We start from the raw sequence: 26,136 nt of genomic DNA on the forward strand, positions 1-26,136 counted from the left end.
GTTTGAATAGTTGAGCTTTAATAAAATAAAATATGTGTTATATACGTCTACGTTTGAATAGTTGAGTTTTAATAACATAAAATATGTATCATATACATATACGTATATAATATGTATTTTAGTTTATTCAAACTCATCCAGCACTTCTAAGGAACAAAAATTTTAACTTTTGCTCTGTGTTTGTTTTGAAAGGATGATAACCCTGGCTTAACACCTTTAATGCAATTGTTTAAAAAAAAAAGTATTTTTAGATTATATAAATGTTAATGATTTTAATTATTAAGTACTTTATTGTTTTATGTCTATCCTTGCAGGAGAACCAATGCATTTAATTATTTATCCGATGCAGAAATCTAAAAAATAACCATGGTATTTTTATGATTATTAACCGACTACTTTACTGGTACATCATCCATCAATGTAGGCCAGTACAGCTTATTGTGATGCAATCATATAATCTGAATCAATTAGTAAGAAAGATACAGAAAATTCTGAAATAACACATGCAGAAATGAGTCTTGATATTTCATACCTCTGCTTGACAATATAATAATGGGTCACAGTTGTATGTTCGCCTTGTATGAAGTATTCACAAAGTCTTGCTATGGCAACTTTCGTAACTCAGCTATTTATTGGATCATGCCGAAATGATGGTGGTTATTAGATAGCATCAAATCAAATTTGGAAAAATCGAAAGATGAGAAACTCTTTATTTGGATTCATCGGACTACTGTTCTCATCTTGAGTGTGATTTTCAAAATGTTTCAGTCGATGTAACCATAGTCTGATGAATCCAGATAATATGAATAACCAATCCTCATCCAAAAAATTCAGAAACGTCATGAGAAGCTCTTTTGTGGAGTTGCGGCTTCAGCATTAACAAACCTTGTGCCTGACTTTGTGCTTGTGGGAAGACAAGAAAGAAAGGCGTTATTATTGAAAAAAAAACAAAAAAACACATGTCGGTTACAGCAAATATTGTCAATCAGATATGATTAAAATCAAGGGTGACAATTGTTTATGTAACCGGGTGCACAATGGTAAGGCTCAAACCTGGCTGCTGTCATCAGAATTTGATAATAACAATATTTTAGTGTCTTTGTTTTTAACGTGTATGCATGTTTCTCTCTTTTTCTTCCTTTCCCTCTCTTTCTTTTCACTCTCTTTCTCTTTGAAAGAGAGAAGAATTGTAATAAACAGTTAAAGCTTAGACTCTGTCCATTGCAGACATAAAAAGTTGAAGTCAAGACGGTGATAGACATGGGTCTACAATCACCAACTTTAAAATGCTCCTTAAGTGTTAAAAATAAAATAAATTTATTTTTATAAGAAAAAATGTGTTTGTTCGTTGTTTTGTACAGGTGTTTAATTTCAGCACGCAGTCCCTATCAACAACGCCGATAAAATCCTGCCTGTAATGACATCAAGAAGAGACCCACCAGCAGATGTAGCTGACGTCAAATAAATCCAAGATAATACTAGTGATTCATCTTAGATGTAAAGAACTTTTATTGTCTATTTACATACTGTTTATTCCCCCTGGAGAGCTGGTTGTTGTGCTAGGATGCAACAACAATTCCAAAAAACGTTCATATGCCAGACCAAGTAACTCTCTCTGGCAAACAATCGTGTCAATATAAAGGTTATAAAATACCCAGGACTTCATTGGCTACAATATGGATCAAATAACGGGTCTCTATGATAATCAGAATCATAGTTCGAGTGAGAACTGTGATTTTCACCTTTTCGATAATCTTGACCAAAATATAAGAAAATTAAATGTGTTTTAAGTTAACTCATGATCAATATTTTGATCAAGTTCTTTGATGAATGATCCAGCATGGTTTCTCTCTCATAATATATTTTCTGCGTGTACAGGGTGTCCCAAAATGATCTGACACATGTTTGTCCCCCCCCAAATTAAATAACAATTTAAGAAGATACATTTTTTTATTTTTTAAATGTACATAGAATACCATTTTTATAACTCACAGTTTTAAATAATAATTTGGCCAAATATTTTCCATCAATACTAACACACGATTGTAGATCTTCACAAAAGTTTTCAATAACTTGATGGATCATTACAGGTGGAATAGTAGTAATTTTAGAACAGATAGCTTGTTTTAATTCTTAAGGACAGTAGGTGAATACTTGTGACTTCAAATATTCCCACAAGAAAAAAAAAACCAGTTGTTTAAATTAGGTGATCTTGTGGGCCAGCCGATATCACCATACAAAGAAATCAAATGATTTGGGAACATTTCCTTTAATAAAATGCATAAATACAGATATAAATGAATTTTGACCTAATTAAAATAAAATGGAATTCTACATACAATTAAAAAATAAAAACTATTTTCTTTATTTAATTGTTATGTAATTTTTTTTTTGATCAACAAATGTCAGATTATTTTGGAAGACCCTGCATATTTTCAAATATGTATTTCATTAAAGGTGCACATGTTTCACATCAAAATTAAAACAAGGACAAAAATTTGATTAATCATAAAATTCATAACCTCATGTTTTTATGTTATATGTGACCTTACTTAACATATTGCCTTTTATTTCTTAAGAAATTCTTTTCTACTAATCGTAATCTGTCTTTTAAAAAAATAAATTTTCACAAAAACAGTTCCTCTGTTGTCTATTTTCATGAAAATATTCAATATTTATTGATTACTATTATTATTAAGTACCATTATTATTATTATTATTAACATTATTATTGAATACTATTATTATTATTGAATATTGTTATTATTGAATACTTTTATTATTGAATACTATCCTATTGAGTACTATTGCCATCTGATAATATTTGAGTAGAAGGATATCCGGTATCTAGGGATCTATACTGTGTAGGGGTGGAATTTTGCTGCTTGTCAAGGGTATTTATGTTGAGGGGTTACAAGAGCCTATAGTTTGCCGCAGCAGCCACCATTAAAATACTTGTAAAACAGATAATGTGTGCAGCATATAATCAATGGGACAGAGGTTGAAGGCTAGCTGACAATATGGGACCTATTAGGTTGGCAACTCTCTTTTAAACCCAGCGTATGAGCGAGAGCACACAAATGATAGTGTTGGGTTAGCCAAAATTTTCATTTGCTTTTATTTCAATATTTTTGATGCACTAAATATTGTTTTATATTCCGATTCTAAAAAGTTGGTTTGTGTTTTAGAACTTGAAATTGAGTACTATTATTATTTAATATTTATTGAGTACTATTATTATTTAATATTTATTGAGTACTATTATTATTAAGTACCATTATTATTATTGAGTAACATTATTATTGAATACTATTATTATTATTTAATATTCTTCTTATTGAATATTATTGAGTACCATAATTATTGAATACTTTTATTATTGAATACTATTATTATTATTGAATATTGTTATTATTGAATATTGTTATTATTGAATACCATAATTATTGAATACTTTTATTGAATATTGTTATTATTGAATATTATTGAGTACCATAATTATTGAATACTATTATTATTGAATACTATTATTATTATTGAATATTGTTATTGTTGAATACCATAATTATTGAATACTTTTATTGAATATTATTATTATTATTGAATATTATTGAGTACCATAATTATTGAATACTTTTATTATTGAATACTATTATTATTATTGAATATTGTTATTGTTGAATACCATAATTATTGAATACTTTTATTGAATATTATTATTATTATTGAATATTATTGAATACCATAATCATTGAATACTTTTATTGAATATTATTATTATTATTGAATATTATTGAGTACCATAATCATTGAATACTTTTATTGAATATTATTATTATTATTGAATATTATTGAGTACCATAATTATTGAATACTTTTATTATTGAATACTATTATTATTATTGAATATTGTTATTGTTGAATACCATAATTATTGAATACTTTTATTGAATATTATTATTATTATTGAATATTATTGAATACCATAATCATTGAATACTTTTATTGAATATTATTATTATTATTGAATATTATTGAGTACCATAATTATTGAATACTTTTATTATTGAATACTATTATTATTATTGAATATTGTTATTGTTGAATACCATAATTATTGAATACTTTTATTGAATATTATTATTATTGAATACTATTATTATTATTGAATATTATTGAGTACCATAATTATTGAATACTTTTATTATTGAATACTATTATTATTATTGAATATTATTGAATACCATAATCATTGAATACTTTTATTGAATATTATTATTATTGAATACTATTATTATTATTGAATAATGTTATTGTTGAATACCATAATTATTGAATACTTTTATTATTGAATACTATTATTATTATTGAATAATGTTATTGTTGAATACCATAATTATTGAATACTTTTATTGAATATTATTATTATTGAATACTATTATTATTATTGAATATTATTGAATACCATAATCATTGAATACTTTTATTGAATATTGTTATTATTGAATATTATTGAGTACCATAATTATTGAATACTTTTATTATTATTGAATATTGTTATTATTGAGTATTATTGAGTACCATAATTATTGAATACTTTTATTATTATTGAATATTGTTATTATTGAATATTATTGAGTACCATAATTATTGAATACTTTTATTATTATTGAATATTGTTATTATTGAATATTATTGAGTACCATAATTATTGAATACTTTTATTATTATTGAATATTGTTATTATTGAATATTATTGAGTACCATAATTATTGAATACTTTTATTATTATTGAATATTGTTATTATTGAATATTATTGAGTACCATAATTATTGAATACTATTATTATTATTGAATATTGTTATTATTGAATATTATTGAGTACCATAATTATTGAATACTATTATTATTGAATATTGTTATTATTGAATATTATTGAGTACCATAATTATTGAATACTTTTATTATTATTGAATATTGTTATTATTGAATATTATTGAGTACCATAATTATTGAATACTTTTATTATTATTGAATATTGTTATTATTGAATATTATTGAGTACCATAATTATTGAATACTTTTATTATTATTGAATATTGTTATTATTGAATATTATTGAGTACCATAATTATTGAATACTATTATTATTATTGAATATTGTTATTATTGAATATTATTGAGTACCATAATTATTGAATACTATTATTATTATTGAATATTGTTATTATTGAATATTATTGAGTACCATAATTATTGAATACTTTTATTATTATTGAATATTATTGAATACCATAATTATTGAATACTTTTATTGAATATTATTATTATTGAATATTATTGAGTACCATAATTATTGAATACTTTTATTATTGAATACTATTATTATTATTGAATATTATTGAATACGATAATTATTGAATACTTTTATTATTGAATACTATTATTATTATTGAATATTATTGAATACCATAATCATTGAATACTTTTATTGAATATTGTTATTATTGAATATTATTGAATATTATTGAGTACCATAATTATTGAATACTTTTATTATTAAATACTATTATTATTATTGAATATTATTGAATACCATAATTATTGAATACTTTTATTATTGAATACTATTATTATTATTGAATATTATTATTATTGAATATTATTGAGTACCATAATTATTGAATACTATTCTATTGAGTACAATTGCCATCTGATAATTTTGTATTACAAAAGGGAAAAAATAAAAACCAAAATAAAACGAGAGAAACCTGCATAAAATTACGCCATGAGGATGGGGAGAACATAAGTTCTTTGTTCTATTCTAACAAGGAAATTTTTCAGGGAGAGATGTTCTTCGCTCTGGCTGGCCAAAGTTAAAGGCATAGTTGGACAAAATTGTTATTTGACAAAGAAATTGCAGAAATTCCCAATAATTCCAAATTCCCAATGATTCCAAATCGAGCATGGGAAAAAAATTGCATTAATATTCACATGCGAAAAAAAAAAAAATCGAAGAAACTATTTCCTTGTTTTGGAAGTTCAATGCAATTTCTCAGCACATACCAGAAAATGGAAAACAATTTTTGCTTATCTATTTTCAGACGATAATCCTTAGAAGATCCATAATGTTACAGTTCAGAGAAAAAATTGTTTTTTTTTTTCAAATAAAATTAAATTTAGAATTTTGGGGAAAACAAATATGAAAATGGTTACACTTGCATGCATTTACAAAAGATTTTCAAGTTGACTTAAAAATGAACATCCTTGCATGTGTATCTGCAATTCTAAATTTTGTAAAAATACAGAATAAACATAAAAAACGTCATGCCATGTGTGTTATTAAATTACACGCAGATCTGCAAATGGTTTCTCTTATTTTTATGTAGTGTTGTAATGGTATGGTTTGCTCGTACAGCATAATCACATTGACATACCAACTTCTGTTAGATCACCAAAGTTAAGCAATGTTGAATCTGGTCAGTACTAGAATGGGTGACCATTCCAAAATTCCTGGTGCTGTGTATGCTCTCTACATATCTTGACATTCTTTGCCGCTAGACTCAAGCAGTTCTGATTCAGGAGGGGTGTGGTTAAGAATTATGCAACCCTTTCATCCATATTACACACACAGCTACCCTCACAGGAGGTATCCATTGTCTTTCAAGACTCAATAAAGACAATGATGTTGCTTGCTCAAACTGAACCGAAATTTTGTATGCAAAAACAGTCGCAGAGGGCATAAAAGTTGGACGTAAATTTTTCAAGAAAAAAAATGATTTAATTTCTTCATTTACCATACCAGTCACAGACATGTATTTAACACCAGTATGTAGAGAGCTACTATCTGGGACATAATTCGCAGTGATACTATGTAGGGAGTTTAGCAGCAAGATGTCTATTTACATTACACTTGAACTTCTGCATGTCAGTACAGTCACCGATCCAGAAGGGAAATTACAAAGTTTAAGCAATGAAACTATTTGAGTAGAAGGATATCCGGTATCTAGGGATTTATACTGTGTAGGGGTGGGATTTTGCTGCTTGTCAAGGGTATTTATGTCGAGGGGTTACAAGAGCCCATAGTTTGTCACAGCAGCCACCATTAAAATACTTGTAAAACAGATGTGTGCAGCAAATCATCAATGGGACAGAGGTTGAAGGCTTGCTGACAATATGGGACCTATTAGGTTGGCAACTCTCTTTTAAACCCTGCATATGAGCGAGAGCCTAGTAGCAGATGCATTAGACCTGTGTATTTGAATGTGTTATTTCATGTTGATTTACTTGAAAACAAAGACCCACAAGCCTTACAGGAAAATGGCTTCTCTCTTTTTTTTTTTAATTTTCTTCCTTTGAAGATTGTAACGTTGGGTATGGGGCAGCCAAACCAGCTGCCAACATTGCCCGGCTTTTTATTGAAACCAGCCGAGAGCTCTTTTTAGTATCTTTGTTGTTTCCTTAAGTGCAATTGTCTGGATCTATTTTGCACTTGATTCACCAGGAATATTAGTTAGGTAGGACTTCAGGTTCTTCTTCATAAGCCCTGTTGCATATGAGTTTTGATATATAATTCCTAGGAAAATGGCGAGCCAACACTTCACAGCTAGATGGCTTCTCAAAAATTTTGTTTTTTTTCTTATCAGTTTTTCTAGTAGAGGTTAGGGCTAGACATTCACACGCTGTCTCATATACTCCAACCAAGAGATCTTTTTAAGATTCTAAGCGTCCCTTAAAGTCCAATTCTTACTAGTGTGGATTAGGGTGTACCTTTTTAGATGTGAATCCTTGGCAAATAAAGAGTCACACATTTTATAAAAAATATCTTGAGTGTGGCCATATAACTTTGAATTATATATTTCACACAATTCTTTCTTAATTTCTTAGCTTCAGTTAGTTTACAAGATCATGGGGCTCCTTCTTGAGGCTAACACTTGATTTTATTATGAATGGAATTGATATCCAAGGGCGTTTTTTAAAAACAGATACTATTCCAGTTATAGCTGCTATCTGTATTTCAGTTATAGCTGCTATCTGTATTTCACTATAGCTAAGTAATTCAGTGATTCATTCCAAGAACATTTCTAAGAACAGTTGCTCCTATCACAACCAGTATATTTCTTCCTTTCACAGACTTGCATTCGATTATGTTTTCTCAAAGTGGATTTATCAGTAAATTAAAAAAAATACATTGACTTTGTCGATGTATATTACGTAGTTTCTGACTTTTAGATTCATATGAATACTGACAATTCTTTTATATAATATATTTAATTTGGAAATTTCTAGAAAGGCAAATACCTATAATTATTGGGAAATTGATTTATCTTTATGTATTAACGTTTTGCAAAATTAGATTTATCAAAGAATCTACAAACAGCACACAATAATATTTTCTCGTTTGCATATATAGATTATTATTTTCAATTTCCGGCAAGACATAATCATAAATTTCACATGAAAACAGTTTCACTTTATGTATTAACACGTTTTCTTTAACTAGATTTATTAGAAAATCTAAAAACAGTACAAGAAAATAGTTTTTCATTTGTATGTATAAACAAGACCAGTCTGAAACTAAAGACTTACATACAATGCCTCTGTTCGATCTCAAGAGACAATGCGGGTTTGTATTACTGTACACATAGATTCGAAAAAGTTGTCAAAAAACAAATATATAACAAATAAATGTTATCAAAAGCAAGATAAGTTACTTTTCTACCAAACTGGATATATTTTTCGTGTTTTTATTCAATGTAACATGTTTATTCAGCTCGAAAACTATACAGTGTTTACCGATGTATTGGAAAATTCAAGATGGCGTCTGACTCCCTCTTTAACACGGTAAGTTTGGGAAAAGGTGTTATAAATAAAAAACTGGATAATATAGTAGTGTTAAAAACTCGCTCAATATATGTTACCGTGACATAGCTTGACATATATTCGGCGAGTTTTTAATAGTATTTTGTTTTGTGACAACTTTTTCGAATCTATGTGTACAGTAATACAAACCCGATAATGGGTACCATCTGTAAGTGTAGCTTCATGTGAGACAAGGGTTTCACAATCTACACCTCTACTAATTGGCATTTCTTGAGTCCAGTGGCAAGAAGTGCTAGATAACTAGAAATAATGCCGAGATAATTGGAGAGCACATACAGTGCCTGTAATTCCCAAATGGTCTCCCATTTTTGTATTGACCAGGCAAAACATTGCTTAACTTTGGTGATTTAATGAAAAATGTGAAATTAAGACTTACCAATCTCATATAAAAATGTTTCTCTTGCATGTATTTGCATGTTGATTCAATTGACAATTTCAGGATTCATTTCATAAAAACTAGCGAGGGGTACCCTGCGTTGCCCAGGCGTTTGTAGGTGTGTGTGAAAAAAACCCGAAATGTGAAAAAAAAAAACGAAGCCTTGACGACGTGCAGTTGGAAAATAGTAAAGTGTGAAAAAAAAAAAACAGGTGCGCGTTTTTGATTGACGTGACGGCGATAGCTATTCAGCAGTTAGCATTTTGTGTGGGACAGTTTTTAATGAGGTCAATAAATCGGTTTGTTTGTTTTTAAAAACCCGCTCCCTCGTCTCGAAATGAAAAGCTACCAGCTGATATGACGAAGTCGACATTGACCAAATGTTACTTAGCTCTCTAGAGACCACTGGCTCTGGGCCTGTGATTAGAGTCGAGTTTCGCTTTTTTTTAATACCGAATGTAACGCATGCCGATGCGGGAAATGTGGAATAATTAACGTTTGAAAGTCAATAAAATTAAATAGACAGGCGAGCTCCATGGTTAACTGTGAGATATTACAATTTATTGATGATATAAAAAATTTTAAGTTGTGACGCGAGCGAGCGCTTCTCTGAAAGAAGCCTTTTGTGGACATCGAGGAAAAGCGTACATACATACATACATTTTCGCTTTTATATTTATAGATGTTATTTTATTAAGCCAGTCTTTCACAGACTAGCATTCAAATATGTTTTTTCAAAATGAACTTATCAGTAAATTCAAAAAATACATTGACTTTATTGATGTATATTATGTAGTTTCTGACTTTTAGACTCATACACTTACTGACAATTCTTTTAAATGATAGACAACCATATTTAATTGTGAGACAAGTGTTGTGCAATTCCGAACCGCACATCTTCTGCTTGTGCTAAAAGACTGGAAACAATGCTGAGATAATCAAAGAGCACGTGTAGTATCTACAATTTCTAAATGGTCACTCATTTTAGTATTTACCAGGGTTGACGTTGCTTAACTTTGGTGATCCAATGGGAACAGATGTGTCAATGTTAATTAAAGACTTACCAATTTTCACTCCTGAGTGTATTTGAATGTGTCTTTTCATTTATATGTATAAATAATAAACAGTCTGAAACTACAGACTTACCAATCTCATATAAAAATGTTTCTCCTGTGCGTATTTGCATGTTGCTTCAATTTCGAATTTCAAGATTCATTCCACATATTTTCTAAAGATGTTATTTCATAAGACCAGTCTTTCCCAGACGGTTTCACTTCATGCTTTAACAGGTTTTCTTAAACTAGATTGATTAGAAAATCTACAAATAGTACAAGAAAATATTTTCTCATTAATATGCATAAACAATGTGCAGTCTGAAACTAAAGACTTACCAATCTCATATAAATATGTTTCTCCTGTGTGTATTTGCATGCCGCTTTAATTGCGAATTGCGTGAGAAGGCTGAACCACAGATGTCACATAAGAATGGTTTTGCTCCTGTGTGTATTTGAATGTGTCTTTTCAGCGTTGACTTATCCGAGAACGAAGATGGACAAACCTTGCAGGAAAACGGTTTCTCCCCAGTATGAATCCGCATGTGAGTTTTGATGTACGATTCCTGTGAAAACGCTGAACCACAGACTTCACAGGTGAACGGCTTCTCGCCGGTGTGGATGCGGATGTGCCGCTTTAGATGCGATTCTTGGGAAAAAGCGGTGCCGCACATCTCACAGGAAAATGGCTTCTCTCCGGTGTGAACGCGAAGGTGCACTTTCAAGTTGGAATTGTTCGAAAAAGCGCAGCCACAGACTTCACAGATGAATGGCTTCTCCCCAGTGTGTATGCGGATATGTTTCTTCAGCGTCGACTTATCCGTGAATGCAGCCTTGCACATTTCACATGCAAATGGTTTCTCTCCTGAATGCTTCCTCATGTGTATGGTCAATCGCGACTTCTCGGAGAAAGTACATTCGCAGATTTGGCAGGAGAATGGTTTCTCGCCTGTGTGCACAAGCATGTGCCTTTTTAAGTGGGACGTTTGCGAAAACGATGATCCACACAGTTTGCAGGGGATTACTCTTTTACCCGCATGGACTCGCATGTGCACACGCAGCTTAGAATTTAGTGAAAACGAAGATCCACATTGTTCACAGCAGTATGTTTTCTCCCCTGTGCGTATTTGCATATATTTCGTCATCTTGAATTTATCAAAAAAAAAAAAAACCCAAAAAACGATGAGATATAAATTCTACAAGTAAATGGTTCGTCTCTACTATCAATTTTTAAAAGTTATTATATATCGTATTTGAATATATTTTCCCATCTTGAAGTTTTTTGTTTTGCGGAAGTAATCATATAGGATTCTACATATACTTTATATACTTCTTAGGTAAAATGTTTTCTCTCTTGTGTGTATTTGTATATATTTTCTCATTTTGAATTATTAAACTAAGATGCATAACTTATAAAAGTAAATGGTTCATATCATCCAGTAACAATTTGCAAAAGGTATCATATAAGATTTTTAAGAACTCCGGATTTATATACTTCTCAGCTGAAATGTTTTTTCACTTGTGCATATTTACATATATTTTTTCATTGCGAATTTATTAATAAACTAAGATATATAAATTCTAAAAGTACATGGTTCATATACAGTATGGAATTGCAGTTATATAGGTTTTTTTTAGAACTGCAGACTTATATACTTTTCAAGTGAAATGTTTTCTGCTCCATATAGCATCTCTCCTTTTGTATTTGCATATATTTTGTCATCTTGAATTCTCCAGAAAACGATAGTCCACAAATTCGACAAAAAAATGGTTCGTCTCCACTATCGATTTGCAGAAGTTATCATATAGTATTCTTTAGAAGCGTAGACTTATATACTTCTCACATAAAAAGGTTTTCTCACCTGTGCCTATTTTTATATATTTTGTCATTTTGAATTTATTTCTAAACAAACATGTATAAATACTAAAGGTAAATGGTTCCTATCTTGTACAGATATGCATGCTTATATACTTTGCAGGCAAAATGTTTTCTCTGCTTTATATTGTATATCTCTTGTGTATTTGCATATCATCTTGAATTTATTAGAAAGTGAATATGAGCGAAATGTACAAGTGGTTTGTATTCAGTATTCACATGAGTTCTTGTACAAAATTGCTTAGAAATTCAGAATAATATAATAATACAATGCTTTTCTTTTTATATCTCTATGTCTTATCAAATCGTAGTGACAAAACATAAGTAAAATAAATTCTTTGCATTGGAAATATAGTGCACATTGAAGCTTTGTCAGATTTTATGTACTTTTCTCATTTCACTTTAAATTATCTATAAATATTTGCATACAAGTTTACAAAATATTGTGAAGGACTTTTTTCATCTTCTTATTGCATATGTAATGTCATCACTATTTATTGCATATTTCTCCGTTATTAAGTCTCCAATGAAGTTATTGAGAAAGTTTTTAAAAATATTTTTGGTTGAAAGGGTTCTTAATCTTTCAAAATTTCTGTAATCATAGAAAAACTCCGACTAAACATTTTCATCGATTTTTGCTGGGGTTGAAAAACGTTCTTTGTAGCTGCAAATAAAGAAAATATATTAATAAATAATTATAATAAACATAATAATTATAATAAATTATAAATTAACAAATATAAATTATAATTTATAAATTTATTAAATATAAATACATTATAATAATTATAATACACATATATATTAATAATTATAATAAACAATTATATTATTATTGATAAATCATTATAATAACCAATTATTATATTATTAATAATAATTATAATAAACAATTATTATATTATTATTAATAAATGATTATAATAAACAATAATTATATAATATCATATATTTTAATAAATAATTACAATAAACAATTATATTATTATTGATAAATAATTAAAAAAAGACAATTATTATATTATATCATTATTAATAAACAATTATAATATTATAAATAATAAATAATTATAATAAACAATTATTATATTATTATTAATCAAAAATTATAATAAACAATAATTATATAATATATATATTAATAAATAATTATAATAAAGAATAAACAATTATTCTATAATTATTAATAAATAATTAAAATGAACAATAATTATATTATTAATAATTAATAAAAATAAACAATTATTATATTATTAATAAATAATTATAATAAACAACTATTATATTATTATACATAAACAATTAAAACTAACAATTATCATATTATTATTAATAATTATAATAAACAATAATTATATTATTAATAATACATAATTAAAATAAACAATTATTATATCATTATTAATAAATATTTATAAAAAACCAAAGTTATATAATATATATATCAATAATTATAATAAACAATAATTATATGATATGTATGTTAATAAATAATTATAATAAACAATAATTATATAATATATATATTAATAAATAATTATAACCAATTATTATATTATTATTAATAAATAATTATAATAACAAATTATTATATTATTATTAATAAATAATTATAATAAACAATAATTATATTATTATTAATTAATAATTATAATAAACAATAATTATATAATTATTAATTAGTAATTATAATAAACAATAATTATATAATAGTATATATTATTAAATAATTAAAATAAACAATTATTATATTATTATTAATAATTATAACAAACAATTATTAAATTATTATTAATAAATAATTAAAATAAACAATTATTATATTATTATTAATAAGTAATTATAACAAACAATTATTATATTATTAATAAATAATTTTAATAAACAATTATTATATTACTAATAATAAATAATTTTAATAAACAATTATTATATTATTAATAATTAATAATTTTAATAAACAATTATTATATTATTAATAATAAATAATTTTAATAAACAATAATTATATTATTAAAAATAATTATAATTTACAATTATAATATTATTTATAATAATAGTAATAAACAATTATCATATCATTATTAAATAATTAAAATTAACAATTATTATTATATTATTATTAATAAATATAACAAACAATCATTATATAATATATATTAAAAAGAATCATAATAAACAATTATTATATTATTAATAATACATAAATATCATAAACAATTATTATATTATTATTAATAAATAATTATAATGAACAATTATTATATTATTAATTATAAATAATTATAATAAACAATTATTATATTATTATTAATAAATATAACAAACAATCATTATATAATATATATTAAAAAGAATCATAATAAACAATTATTATATTATTAATAATACATAAATATCATAAACAATTATTATATTATTATTAATAAATAATTATAATGAACAATTATTATATTATTAATTATAAATAATTATAATAAACAATTATTATATTATTATTAATAAATAATTATAATAAATTATTATATTATTATTAATAAATAATTATAATAAACAATTATTATATTATTATTAATAAATAATTAAAATAAATTATTATAATATTATTAATAAGTCTAATAAACAATTATTATATTATTATTAATAAATAATTAAAATAAACAATTATTATATTATTAATAAATAATTAAAATAAACAATTATTATATTATTATTAATAAATAATTATAATAAACAATAATTACATAATATATATATATATATATATTAATAAATAATTAAAATAAACAATTATTATATTATTATTAATACATAATTATAACAATTATTATATTATTAATTATAAATACTTAAAATAAACAATTATTATATTATTATTAATAAATAATTATAACAAACAATTATTATATTATTATTAATAAATAATTGTAAAAAACAATTATTATTTTAATAATAATTATAGTAAACAATAATTATATAATAATATATATATTAATAATTATAATAAACAATAATTATATAATAATATATATAGTAATAAGTAATTTTAATAAACAATAATTATATTATAATATATTAATAATTATAATAAACAATAATTGTATAATACTATATATTAATAAATAATTTTAATAAAAAATCATTACATTATTATTAATAAATAATAAACAATTATTATATTATTATTAATAAATAATTAAAATAAACAATTATTATATTAATAATAATTATAATAAACAATAATTATATAATAATATATATATATTAATAATTATAATAAACAATAATTATATAATAATATATATATATATTAATAAATAATTATAATAAACAATAATTATATAATAATATATATATATTAATAATTATAATAAACAATAATTATATAATAATATATATACATTAATAAATAATTATAATAAACAATAATTATATAATAATATATATATATTAATAATTATAATAAACAATAAGTATATAATAATATATATTAATAAAGAAGTTTTTTCAGTACTCAATTTATGTTTTGAACACTATATCTTTCATTAATATTCAATGATAAATGATATTAGCCAAAAAGTACATTTACAGATATTACAGGAGAATAGTTTTTCACTTTTTTGTTTTTATTTTACTTCAATTGAAAGTCTAGGAAATCAAGAGCCACTTTTTCCGCTTGATATCTTAGATACATAAATATTTGAATATTCCATTACAATTATTGACCTTTTGGCCAAGATCAAAGTGTAGTATCTGTTCTTCAGATGCTGCACTGCCATATCTTGTTCTCTTTCGGTGGAGGAGCAGCCCTTCACGACTGAGACAATTTTTTATTTTTGTACCTTTTCTCCACGTTAAAAAACGACCATGGTGTCTAACTCTGTCCCGTGGGGAGGCATTGTAAATAGGTACAATTATTTAACTCGCAAACACTGAGTTAAGAAAGAAATTACAAACATCAAATTTCCTCTCCCCAACGAACAATTTAAATATGTCATAATATACATTTCTTATGGTCTCTTGGTTTACTGGATTCCAGGAAAAGAATTTCTTTTGAAGCAGTCTATCCTGCCTTGACAGGGTTCAAAATAGACTTCATAGCTTAGTGAGGGATACCCTTTTCTCTTCCCTGCAACCTCTTTCCCACAGAAAAGATGTTGCGAGCCTGTTTCTCCTTTATCGTTATTTTCATGGCAAATGCTCAGCTGAACTTCAATCTATGATCCCACCTCGCCAAACTTTCACCATAAACACTCATATAGCTGGAACCACTATCAATGATTTCCCACACTCTATCTGTGTCTAAATCTAAATGCAGATTACATAAACAAAGCTTCCTAGAACTGCACGCCTGTGGAACTCTCTTCTGATTGCCTCCTTTCCAGCTGGCTACAATCTGATTGTCTTCAAGTCCAATGTAAACAACTTCTTGATGAACCGTCCCCCTAAATAATCCAATTTACAAAATTCCCACACACTATAATCACATTGACTAATGTATACCGATTAACCCTTATCCTCGAGTGGCCTCCGGACCTTGATAAGTGGTGATTCCTGTGAAAAGAAAAATATGCTGCTTTCTGCTGTTATCTGAGGTAACACCATTTAAAGAAAGTGCACCATTCCTAAAAGAGCCAGCATTGGCTAGCCACACTGAGGCATCTTATTTTGAATATGAATACTATGTGCTTCTGAATATTTAGTCTGGGTTTACCTGTAGAGGAAAAGTATCCTCATGCCAGGTTGTCCTGACAAACTCCTGTATAGAGAAACCTTAGATACAGGAGGGTAGTGTCTAATGTGTGACAAGCATTTGTTTCTTTAAGTAAAGTGTTTGTACAAATGAAGATCCACAGTTTACAGGGATTAGTTTTTTAGCTGTATATACTCGATCTAATATATTCATTTAAACATCTGATATTTCTATAGTAGGATCTCTCTACCATGCTAGAAAACTACTGACACCTGAAAGTATCCTGTACCTCTATAAGGCCACCATTCGCCCATGTATGGAGTATTGTTGTCACATTTGGGATGGTGCATCTGCTACTAGTCTCTTTCTCCTAGACAAGGTTCAAAAGAGAGTCGCCAATCTGATACGCCCTGAACTGGCATCTAAGCTTCAGCCTCTGTCCCATCGATGAAACGTTGCATCCCTCTGCCTGTTCTACAAGTATTTTAATGGTGAATGCTCTGACGAACTGCAGACACTTGTGCCCCCACGATGTCGACAAACCCGACAGGTAGCTAAATCCCACTCCCACACAGTAGAGATCCCTAGATGTAAAAGATCTTTCTACTCCAGTAGTTTCTTCCTCAGAACCGCTAGACTCTGGAATTCCATTCCAGGTTCCTGCTTCCCTAATTGTACTGACATGCAGAAATTCAAGTGCAACGTGAACCGACATCTTGCTGCCCAAATCCCTACATAGTGCCTCAGTAGTTGCTGCCTCTGATAGTAGCCCCCTACACCAATGTGGCAATGTGCCTTGTTTGGGGTGAAAATATAATAAAAAAAAAAAAAAAACACAATACAACTGGTTAATAAGACTATGAAACACCTAGTATCAAAACAGATACTACATATTCGTATTATTTGGGTTATTCGGACTGCTTTATCATCTTGAGTGTACCTGTCACCACATTTTGGTCGATGCAACCTCTGACCTTCTTCAGGTGTAACTTATTGAAGTCGGGAACGTTTCTGTTGAACTCTGGAATTTGGATGGAATTTCAGATAGAGCACTTTATTTACTTCATAATTGAACCGAGTGAAAATAAAAATCCAGGAAAATGTTTTCTCTCCTGCACTTATTTGCATATATTTGGCATCCTGAATTTATTAGAAAACGATAATGTACAAATTTTGCAAGAAAATGGTTAATCTATTCTATGGATTTGTACGTATAAAGTTGAGAAGAAAGTTCTTGCTGAATTTTTAATTTTGATTTAAAATGCTGTACTTTCAAATAAGTCTTTGTTACAATGCCTTTACTTTACATACCATTTTAAAGAGCGTTTTTCACTCTATCTATATTACAATCGTTTTAAAACAATTGTCTTATTTTCAGAACGTTGTATACAAGATGCAAAAAAAAAAAAGCAAAATCACACAATTTTCTTATTTCAATTAAAACTAAACCAAAAAGCTGCTGAAATAGCTCATGATATCAATGGTGGTTTAAGAAATTTTGTGGTGGCGACAAGAGTCTTGAAGCTGAGTGTAGTGGTTGGTCATCGGCGGTTGACACTGATCAATAGAGTTAATAAAGTCAAAATCAATCCGCGTACAACTGTTAGAGAACTTGCTTCTGAATTTTTTCTTTTTTTTTCATAGGCGTCACCACTTATCAAGGCCGATAGGCCACTCAAGGATAAGGGTAAAAGAGTGTACAGTAGTCAAAAGGACAATATAGTAATTGATAGTAATGGAAGTTCGGTAAATTTGTTAACTTAAGTGGAACGGCTCATCAGAAACTTGTTCACATTTGACTTGAAGACAACCATATTGTAGTCAGCTGGAAAGCAGGAAAACGGAAGACAATTCCACAGGCGTGCAGTTCTAAGAAAGAAGCTTTGAGCATGGAATCTACGTTTAGGTTAATCTATCTTTAGATGTAATGTACAAGATTTCCAACTATTTGGAAGTGATTGGAAAGACAAAAACTTGATAAATGAAAAGACAACTAAAAGAAACATTGCTATGAAGTGTCATCTTCCCTTCTTTTAAGCAACTAGAACAACCTGTTTCTCAAACCGAGTTTTGACTTGTGATGAAAAGTGGGTTCATTATGACAACCAACGACACTCAGCTTAGTGATTAGATGCAAATGAAGCTCCACAACATTCCCTAAAGCCAGAGTTGCACCAAAAAAAATCATGCAGACTGTACGATGGTGTTGGTCTCATCCATTACAGTCTATGATGGTGATGGTTTCATCCATTACAGTTTTTGAATGCAGGCAAAACTATTATTGCAGAGACGTACTGTCAACAAATGAATTAAATGCATCAGAAACTTCGACAACAACACCCAGCATAAGTCAACAGAAAAGGCCCAATTCTCCTCCATGAAAATGCTTGACTGCATATTGCTAAATGAATCCTGCAGAAGTTGAACGAATTGGGCTACAAAACTCTGCCTCATCCGTCATACTCACCAGACCTCTCACCTACCGATTACTGCTTTTACAAGCATCTTGACAACTTTCTGGATGAGAAATGCTTCCAAAACCTAAGCAATAAAAAACGCCTTCAGTGATTTTGTCGCCACCAGAATGCAAGCTTTTTATCTTACTGGCATAATATAGTTGTTTTGCATTGGCAAAAATGTGCTGATTCTGATGGTGTTTATTTTGATGAATAATCTCATGTTTGAACCGAGATATGTTTATCTGAATTTATAAGTTAAAAACTGTAAGAACTTTTTTGTCAACCTAATATGTAGAATTCCTGAGAAATGCAATTAAAAAGGTTTCTGTTTTATGTCTTATCAAATAAAATTCCCAAGAAAATAACTATTTTCTCTATATCTTTGTATTTCTAACAAAAAAATCCTCCCATTGTGTGTGTATATTCTTTGGTTTGGTTGGTTTGTTTTACGGCATATCAACCCTTTTCAGGTTATTTAATGCCGAATCCAGTATTCATGTTGCATCCAGTTATTTTTTACAAGGTTTTTATTCTTCAAGTTCTTTCTATCTCTAATCACTAGTTTGTAGAGTTTGGTTTGGTTGTTTTATAGTGGATTTTATCGGTTTTGTTCCCTGCCCTGCAGAACATGAATAAGTTTTGCAATGGAGGATGGAAAAAGAGTTACAGTATTAATTTTTGGTACATTTTAAGTAAGGAAAACAGTCAGGAAGTGGGGGAGATAGAAAGAAAAGGGAAATGGGAAAAAGGTGGGTTGTTATTCTTGCTTTTGTTTTGCAGAACATAATTAAGTTTTGCAAAAGGAAGTAGAAAAACAAAAAGCATCAATGTTAGTTGCATTTCATCTCAGGAAGCCAATATCTTCGGGCAGCCTGATCTGGTAGCACCAGGTGTGTATATTCAAGTTTTGGAAGAGTTTTTGCAGTTTTTCTTTTACTTCAAACAATAAAAAAATCTGCATATTCATACAGATTTGAAGATCCACACAAAATATTAATATCGTGAATGCTTTTTAATCTACCTATCATCACTATTGTATTCTTTTTCACTTAAAATTGACAAGGAAATCATCCATCTTAAGTACGTATTTGCAGGAGTTAGCATATATGATAATCTCCTGTGCGTATTTGCATATATTTTGTCATTTTTCATTTACTAGAAAACAGGTGTACAAATGAATTTGTAGTAGTACAGGATTTCTAGAGAAATGTGGACACCTACACTTCTCAGGTAAAACGTTGTTTCTCTTTTATATGTGAAATTCTCAAGAAAATGAAAGGCTCATATTTAAGAAAAAAATAATTCCCTTCTCTATATTTTTTCATTTTTAATAACAAATTCCTTCCATCATTTGTGCAAAAATGCAGTTTCACAAGAGTTTTTGCACCTTTTGTTTTCCAATTGTTCATAGTCTTTTAAATACATGCTTGTACATCCAGAAATTTACGAAAATAATTGTGTGAATGTTTTTCTTTAAAATCTACCTATTAATGTAATCCATTTCTAATGTATTTTTTTTCTCTTTAAATAACTGTGTTGTTAAGGGGGGAGTTTTTAGTTTGAATATTCCAAAATATTTTAAATTTTTTCAGTTAAGTGTTTTTAATTTTGTAAGATTTCTATGAAAAATAAATATTCTATTCCATTATTGTTGGAAGTGAAAAAACGTAAATAAAATGTTTTATAATCTGGAAACAAGCCAATCATGCGTGCTCCCTCTGGACAAGTGAACAATCTACTTTCAGCATGACTAATATTTGTGGAAAATTTCAAAAATATCAAAGTCTTTTAAATACATGCTTGTACATCCAGAAATTTACGAAAATAATTGTTTTTTTTTTTTTAAATCTACCTATTAATGTAATCCATTTCTAATGTATTTTTTCTCTTTAAATAACTGTATTGTTAAGGGGGGAGTTTTTAGTTTGAATATTCCAAGATATTTTAAATTTTTTCAGTTAAGTGTTTTTAATTTTGTAAGATTTCTATGAAAAATAAATATTCTATTCAATTATTGTTGGAAGTGGAAAACGTAAATAAAATGTTTTATAATCTGGAAACAAGCCAATCATGCGCGCTCCCTCTGGACAAGTGAACAATCTACTTTCAGCATGACTAATATTTGTGGAAAATTTCAAAAATATCAAAGGCGTGGTTATTGGGAAAATTGCAAGCAGATGAATGATTTGTGGGACAATTTTACCCCTATGATGCCCTCTAGAGCAGCAACCTGAGTTAGACTGGAAAATCTGCTCTGGCCGAAATTGTTTCTTACAATGACTAATGTCTGTGGCAAATTTTTTAAAATTCAAGAGAAAAGTGCAAACAAACAAACAATTTTCGAGCAATTTTACACCTATAATGCTCCCGGGGGGGGGGGGGAGCGCCAAACTTATCCTGGAAAATCCATTCTGGTAATAAAAGTTTATTTTCACCATGACTAATGCTTGTGCAAAATTCCCCCCCCCCCCAAAAAAAAAAATCCAAAGTGGAGTTATTGAGAAAAGTGTGAATAAATTAACGGGGGAGTGAATTACAAGATCCAATCCCTCCTTTGTCAGGGAACCAATAGAGAACATATTGATATGCATAAAGATTTTTTTATAATTTGTTTTAAACGTTTACTTCACCATTCTTATTCAATGATGAACAATATTCTAATTATTATTGATAACTGCATATCTTGCATATCATTTGGATTTTTGCAGGTTGTGATGATGATGAAGATTGTCTGAACATAAAGCAATGATGACAAGTAAAATTTTTACAATTCACATGCAGCATTCGCACATCAAACCACCCACACTCTTATTTCTATGTAAAGATGTGTACATATGTGTATATATATATATATATGTAAAGATGTATATATATATGTAAAGATGTGTATATATATATATGTAAAGATGTATATATATATGTAAAGATGTATATATATATATATGTAAAGATGTATATATATATATGTAAAAATGTATATATATATATATATATATGTAAAGATGTATATATATGTAAAGATGTATATATATAAATATTAAGATGTATTGATTGAGATTGTCAGACTGACTTCCTCATCTTGGTTGTTATTGTCACAACGTTTCGGCCGTTTTGCCCTCCGGCCTTCGTCAGGTGAACGGTTTGTTAGGAGTCTCGAACCCAACCCTTTATTATTATTACGGGGGTACCGTGTTCGGACTCCAGCTAGGCTTTGGGACATAGTTGCTGATTCTCTGTTTTTCAATGTTACTTTTTCACTGCCTTCGTTCAGGATTGAACTCAGCACCTTTGGGTAACTGTAAACTTTGATACAACGTCTAGGACCGCTCGGCCATATGTCACTAGGACAATTCTTAGTTGGTTTTTGTTAATGTTAAACCTATGTTGTTATTCAAGGTTTTCTCTCTATCAGAGGTGTCCAAATTGCATTCAGCTCTATGCTTGGTTTGCTCAGTAGGTTGTTATGTCCGAGCATGTGAGCTGTTTCTTTAAGTTTTCTCACTTTCCAGTGGGTCTCTCTGTTTATTATTTTTACTTCATCCCATAGGGGGCGATGATCCCCCCTCTCCATCCAGACATGGTTGGCTATACCCGATTTTTTCCGTCTCCCCTTTAGTTACCACTTTTCGGTGTTCTTCCACCCTTACTTTAAGGGGGCGGCATGTTTCACCCTTGTAAACCTTTCTGCAACTGCATGGGATGGAGTATATGCAGTTTTTGGTCATGTTCTCATCCATGCGGGGCTTCACTCGTACCAGGTGTCGTCTGAGTGTTGACTCGCTTTTGAATACCGTCCTGATGTTGTAGGGGGCACATATTCTCTGAATCTTTTCGGAGATGCCTCGTATGTATGGTAGGCAGACCGTTGGAGGGTTTTGGGTTTCATTCTCCTCTCTTATACTATTAACACGTCTGGTGGATAGTATGCTATCGGGGTAGTTGTTACGACGGAGGGTATTCTTCAACCTGACCATTTCTTGGTGGTATGTAATGGTGTCGCTACTTATTGTCTCTGCTCGATGTTGTAAGCAGCGTGCGATTCCATGTTTGATACTGTATGGGTGATGGGAGTTGAAGTTTAGGTATTGTCCGGTGAAGGTAGGTTTGCGATATACGGATGTCTTAAACCCATGCTCTGTGCGTGATATGAGTATATCAAGGAAGGCCATTTGGTTATCTTTTTCTTTCTCCATTGTGAACTGTATCGATGGTCTTATTGAGTTCACATGATCTAGGAGAGTGGATGTCTTCCTGATGGGGCCAGAGTATGAAGGTGTCATCAACGTATCTTAGCCACATGGTGGGCTTTAAGGGAGCTGAACCTAAGGCCATGTCTTCGAAGTATTCCATGTATATGTTCGCCATCACTGGTGATAATGGCGAGCCCATAGCTAGTCCCTCCTCTTGTCGATATAGGTCAGTACCCATTCTGAAGTAGGTTGTTTCTATGCAGAATGTCAGCATTTCCATTAAGTTTGGCAATGGTACACATGTGCACTCTTCTATGGAGAGGTCCGCAGCTAGTTTGTCTTGAATTACTGCTAGTGCCTCACTAGTTGGGACTTTAGTGAACAGACTAACCACGTCTAGGCTTACCATTTGGTTTGTACTGATGGGTGCTCCCTTGATCAGTTCCGTGAAGTGGGCAGAATTCTTTACATGTGTTGCTGACTTGCCTGCTAATGGGTTTATTATATCCACAAGGTACCTGCTCAGTGGGTGGCATGCTGAGCCTCGGCAGCTCACTATGGGTCTGAGTGGAATACCGTCTTTGTGTATCTTGGGGAGACCGTACATATGTGGTAGCTTACTGTAATGCTGGACCAGCTGTCTATATCTCATCGGAGCGATGTGTTCCTTGTTTTTCGTAAGGATTTGTAACAGCTTTCTTTCGGTTTTCAAATTTGGGTCCTTCTTTATTTTACCGTAGCTACCATCTGCGATTAGGCCTGCCATTTTTTCAGAGTATTCCGACATGTCCATCACCACAGTAGCATTGCCTTTGTCTGCTGGCAGAATTATTATACTGCTGTCACCCTGTAGGTTTCTTATAGCCAGCCTATCTTCCCGAGAGATGTTTGATTTAGGAGGCTTGGCTTTCTCGAGTACTTGTCTCACTTTCCATCTTATTTCATCACCTTGGGTTGATGGGATTCTCAGGGCTATATCTTCCATGTGTGTTATGATATCTAAGAATGGAACGCGTTTGGTTGTTGTTGCGAAGTTGAGACCTTTATTTAGTACTGCTTCCTCTGAGTGACTCAGTTGGTGGCTGCTGAGGTTGATGACCGCTTTCACAGGTGAGCGGTGTTTTGATGTTACAATCCTCTGGTCTTTGAGCTTTGTGAGCTTCTTGATTTGGCGCCCATGCAGTTGCAGAAAGGTTTACAAGGGTGAAACATGCCGCCCCCTTAAAGTAAGGGTGGAAGAACACCGAAAAGCGGTAACTAAAGGGGAGACGGAAAAAATCGGGTATAGCCAACCATGTCTGGATGGAGAGGGGGGATCATCGCCCCCTATGGGATGAAGTAAAAATAATAAACAGAGAGACCCACTGGAAAGTGAGAAAACTTAAAGAAACAGCTCACATGCTCGGACATAACAACCTACTGAGCAAACCAAGCATAGAGCTGAATGCAATTTGGACACCTCTGATAGAGAGAGAAAACCTTGAATAACAACATAGGTTTAACATTAACAAAAACCAACTAAGAATTGTCCTAGTGACATATGGCCGAGCGGTCCTAGACGTTGTATCAAAGTTTACAGTTACCCAAAGGTGCTGAGTTCAATCCTGAACGAAGGCAGTGAAAAAGTAACATTGAAAAACAGAGAATCAGCAACTATGTCCCAAAGCCTAGCTGGAGTCCGAACATAATAATAAAGGGTTGGGTTCGAGACTCCTAACAAACCGTTCACCTGACGAAGGCCGGAGGGCAAAACGGCCGAAACGTTGTGACAATAACAACCAAGATGAGGAAGTCAGTCTGACAATCTCAATCAATGAAAACAACTCATCTCAAAAATACAGACAATTACTAGTAAAGATGTATATATATATATGTAAAGATGTATATATATACACTTGTGCCCGATATTATTCATACCCCCCCCTTAAAAATTGAGTTTATTAGGTATAACTTTGTAAGAATTTATTGTTTACGTCCATATTGATACATATTCTTAATAAACCTCTTCTGATCATTTTCGTCATTTTAAAATCTCGGGATACTTGTAATAAAAGAAATATACAGCTATTTATAAAATCTGCAATGTTCAAAAATAATCATACCCCCTTATATTTTCAGTAGTAATCGAGTTTCTGACTGTTTGTTTCCTGTTTGATTCTTATTTTGAATGCTTTTATAGAACCTTTGATTAATTTCATTTCGTTTTTTGCATTTTTCAGAAATTAAAATGATATCAACTGAAAACCAATAAAATAATAAAAATTATTAGAATGGGGAAGAAAAAAGAGCTTAGTAATGATCTTAGGACTAAAATTGTGAATTCACATAAGGATGGTTTAGGTTACAAGTCAATTTCCAAGAAATTTGAGGTCCCTACACAGCAACAGTACAGAGCATCATCAAAAAATTCCAGAGCCACCACACAACAAACAACTTGATTGGTAGAGGAAGGAAAAGGAAACTGTCTGATAGAGCCACCAGGAATCTTGTAAGAAGTGTTAATGCAAATCCAATCACCACTACTAAGGACATTTTAGAAAATCTGGAGTCTTCTGGCATAAAAATATCAAGGCAAACATTGCAAAGGACTCTGCATGAAAATGGTC

General features: G+C 29.7%; 1 protein-coding gene across 1 annotated transcript in view; it reads right to left on the reverse strand.

Annotated features, from left to right (window-relative positions):
- Positions 1 to 6,030: 6,030 nt before the first annotated feature.
- Positions 6,031 to 26,136, reverse strand: part of LOC145269541 (uncharacterized) — a 37,352-nt gene continuing 17,246 nt past the window's right edge. Inside the window, exon 2 of the mRNA XM_080125298.1 lies at positions 6,031 to 12,852. Within this exon, the coding sequence (XP_079981424.1) occupies positions 10,657 to 11,457 (801 nt within the window). The 5' untranslated portion in view covers positions 11,458 to 12,852 and the 3' untranslated portion in view covers positions 6,031 to 10,656. The remainder of the gene's footprint in view (positions 12,853 to 26,136) is intronic.

Source organism: Euprymna scolopes, chromosome 45 (assembly GCF_053919585.1).
Source record: "Euprymna scolopes isolate OS-2025 chromosome 45, ASM5391958v1, whole genome shotgun sequence".
Taxonomy (NCBI): Eukaryota; Metazoa; Mollusca; class Cephalopoda; order Sepiida; family Sepiolidae; genus Euprymna; species Euprymna scolopes.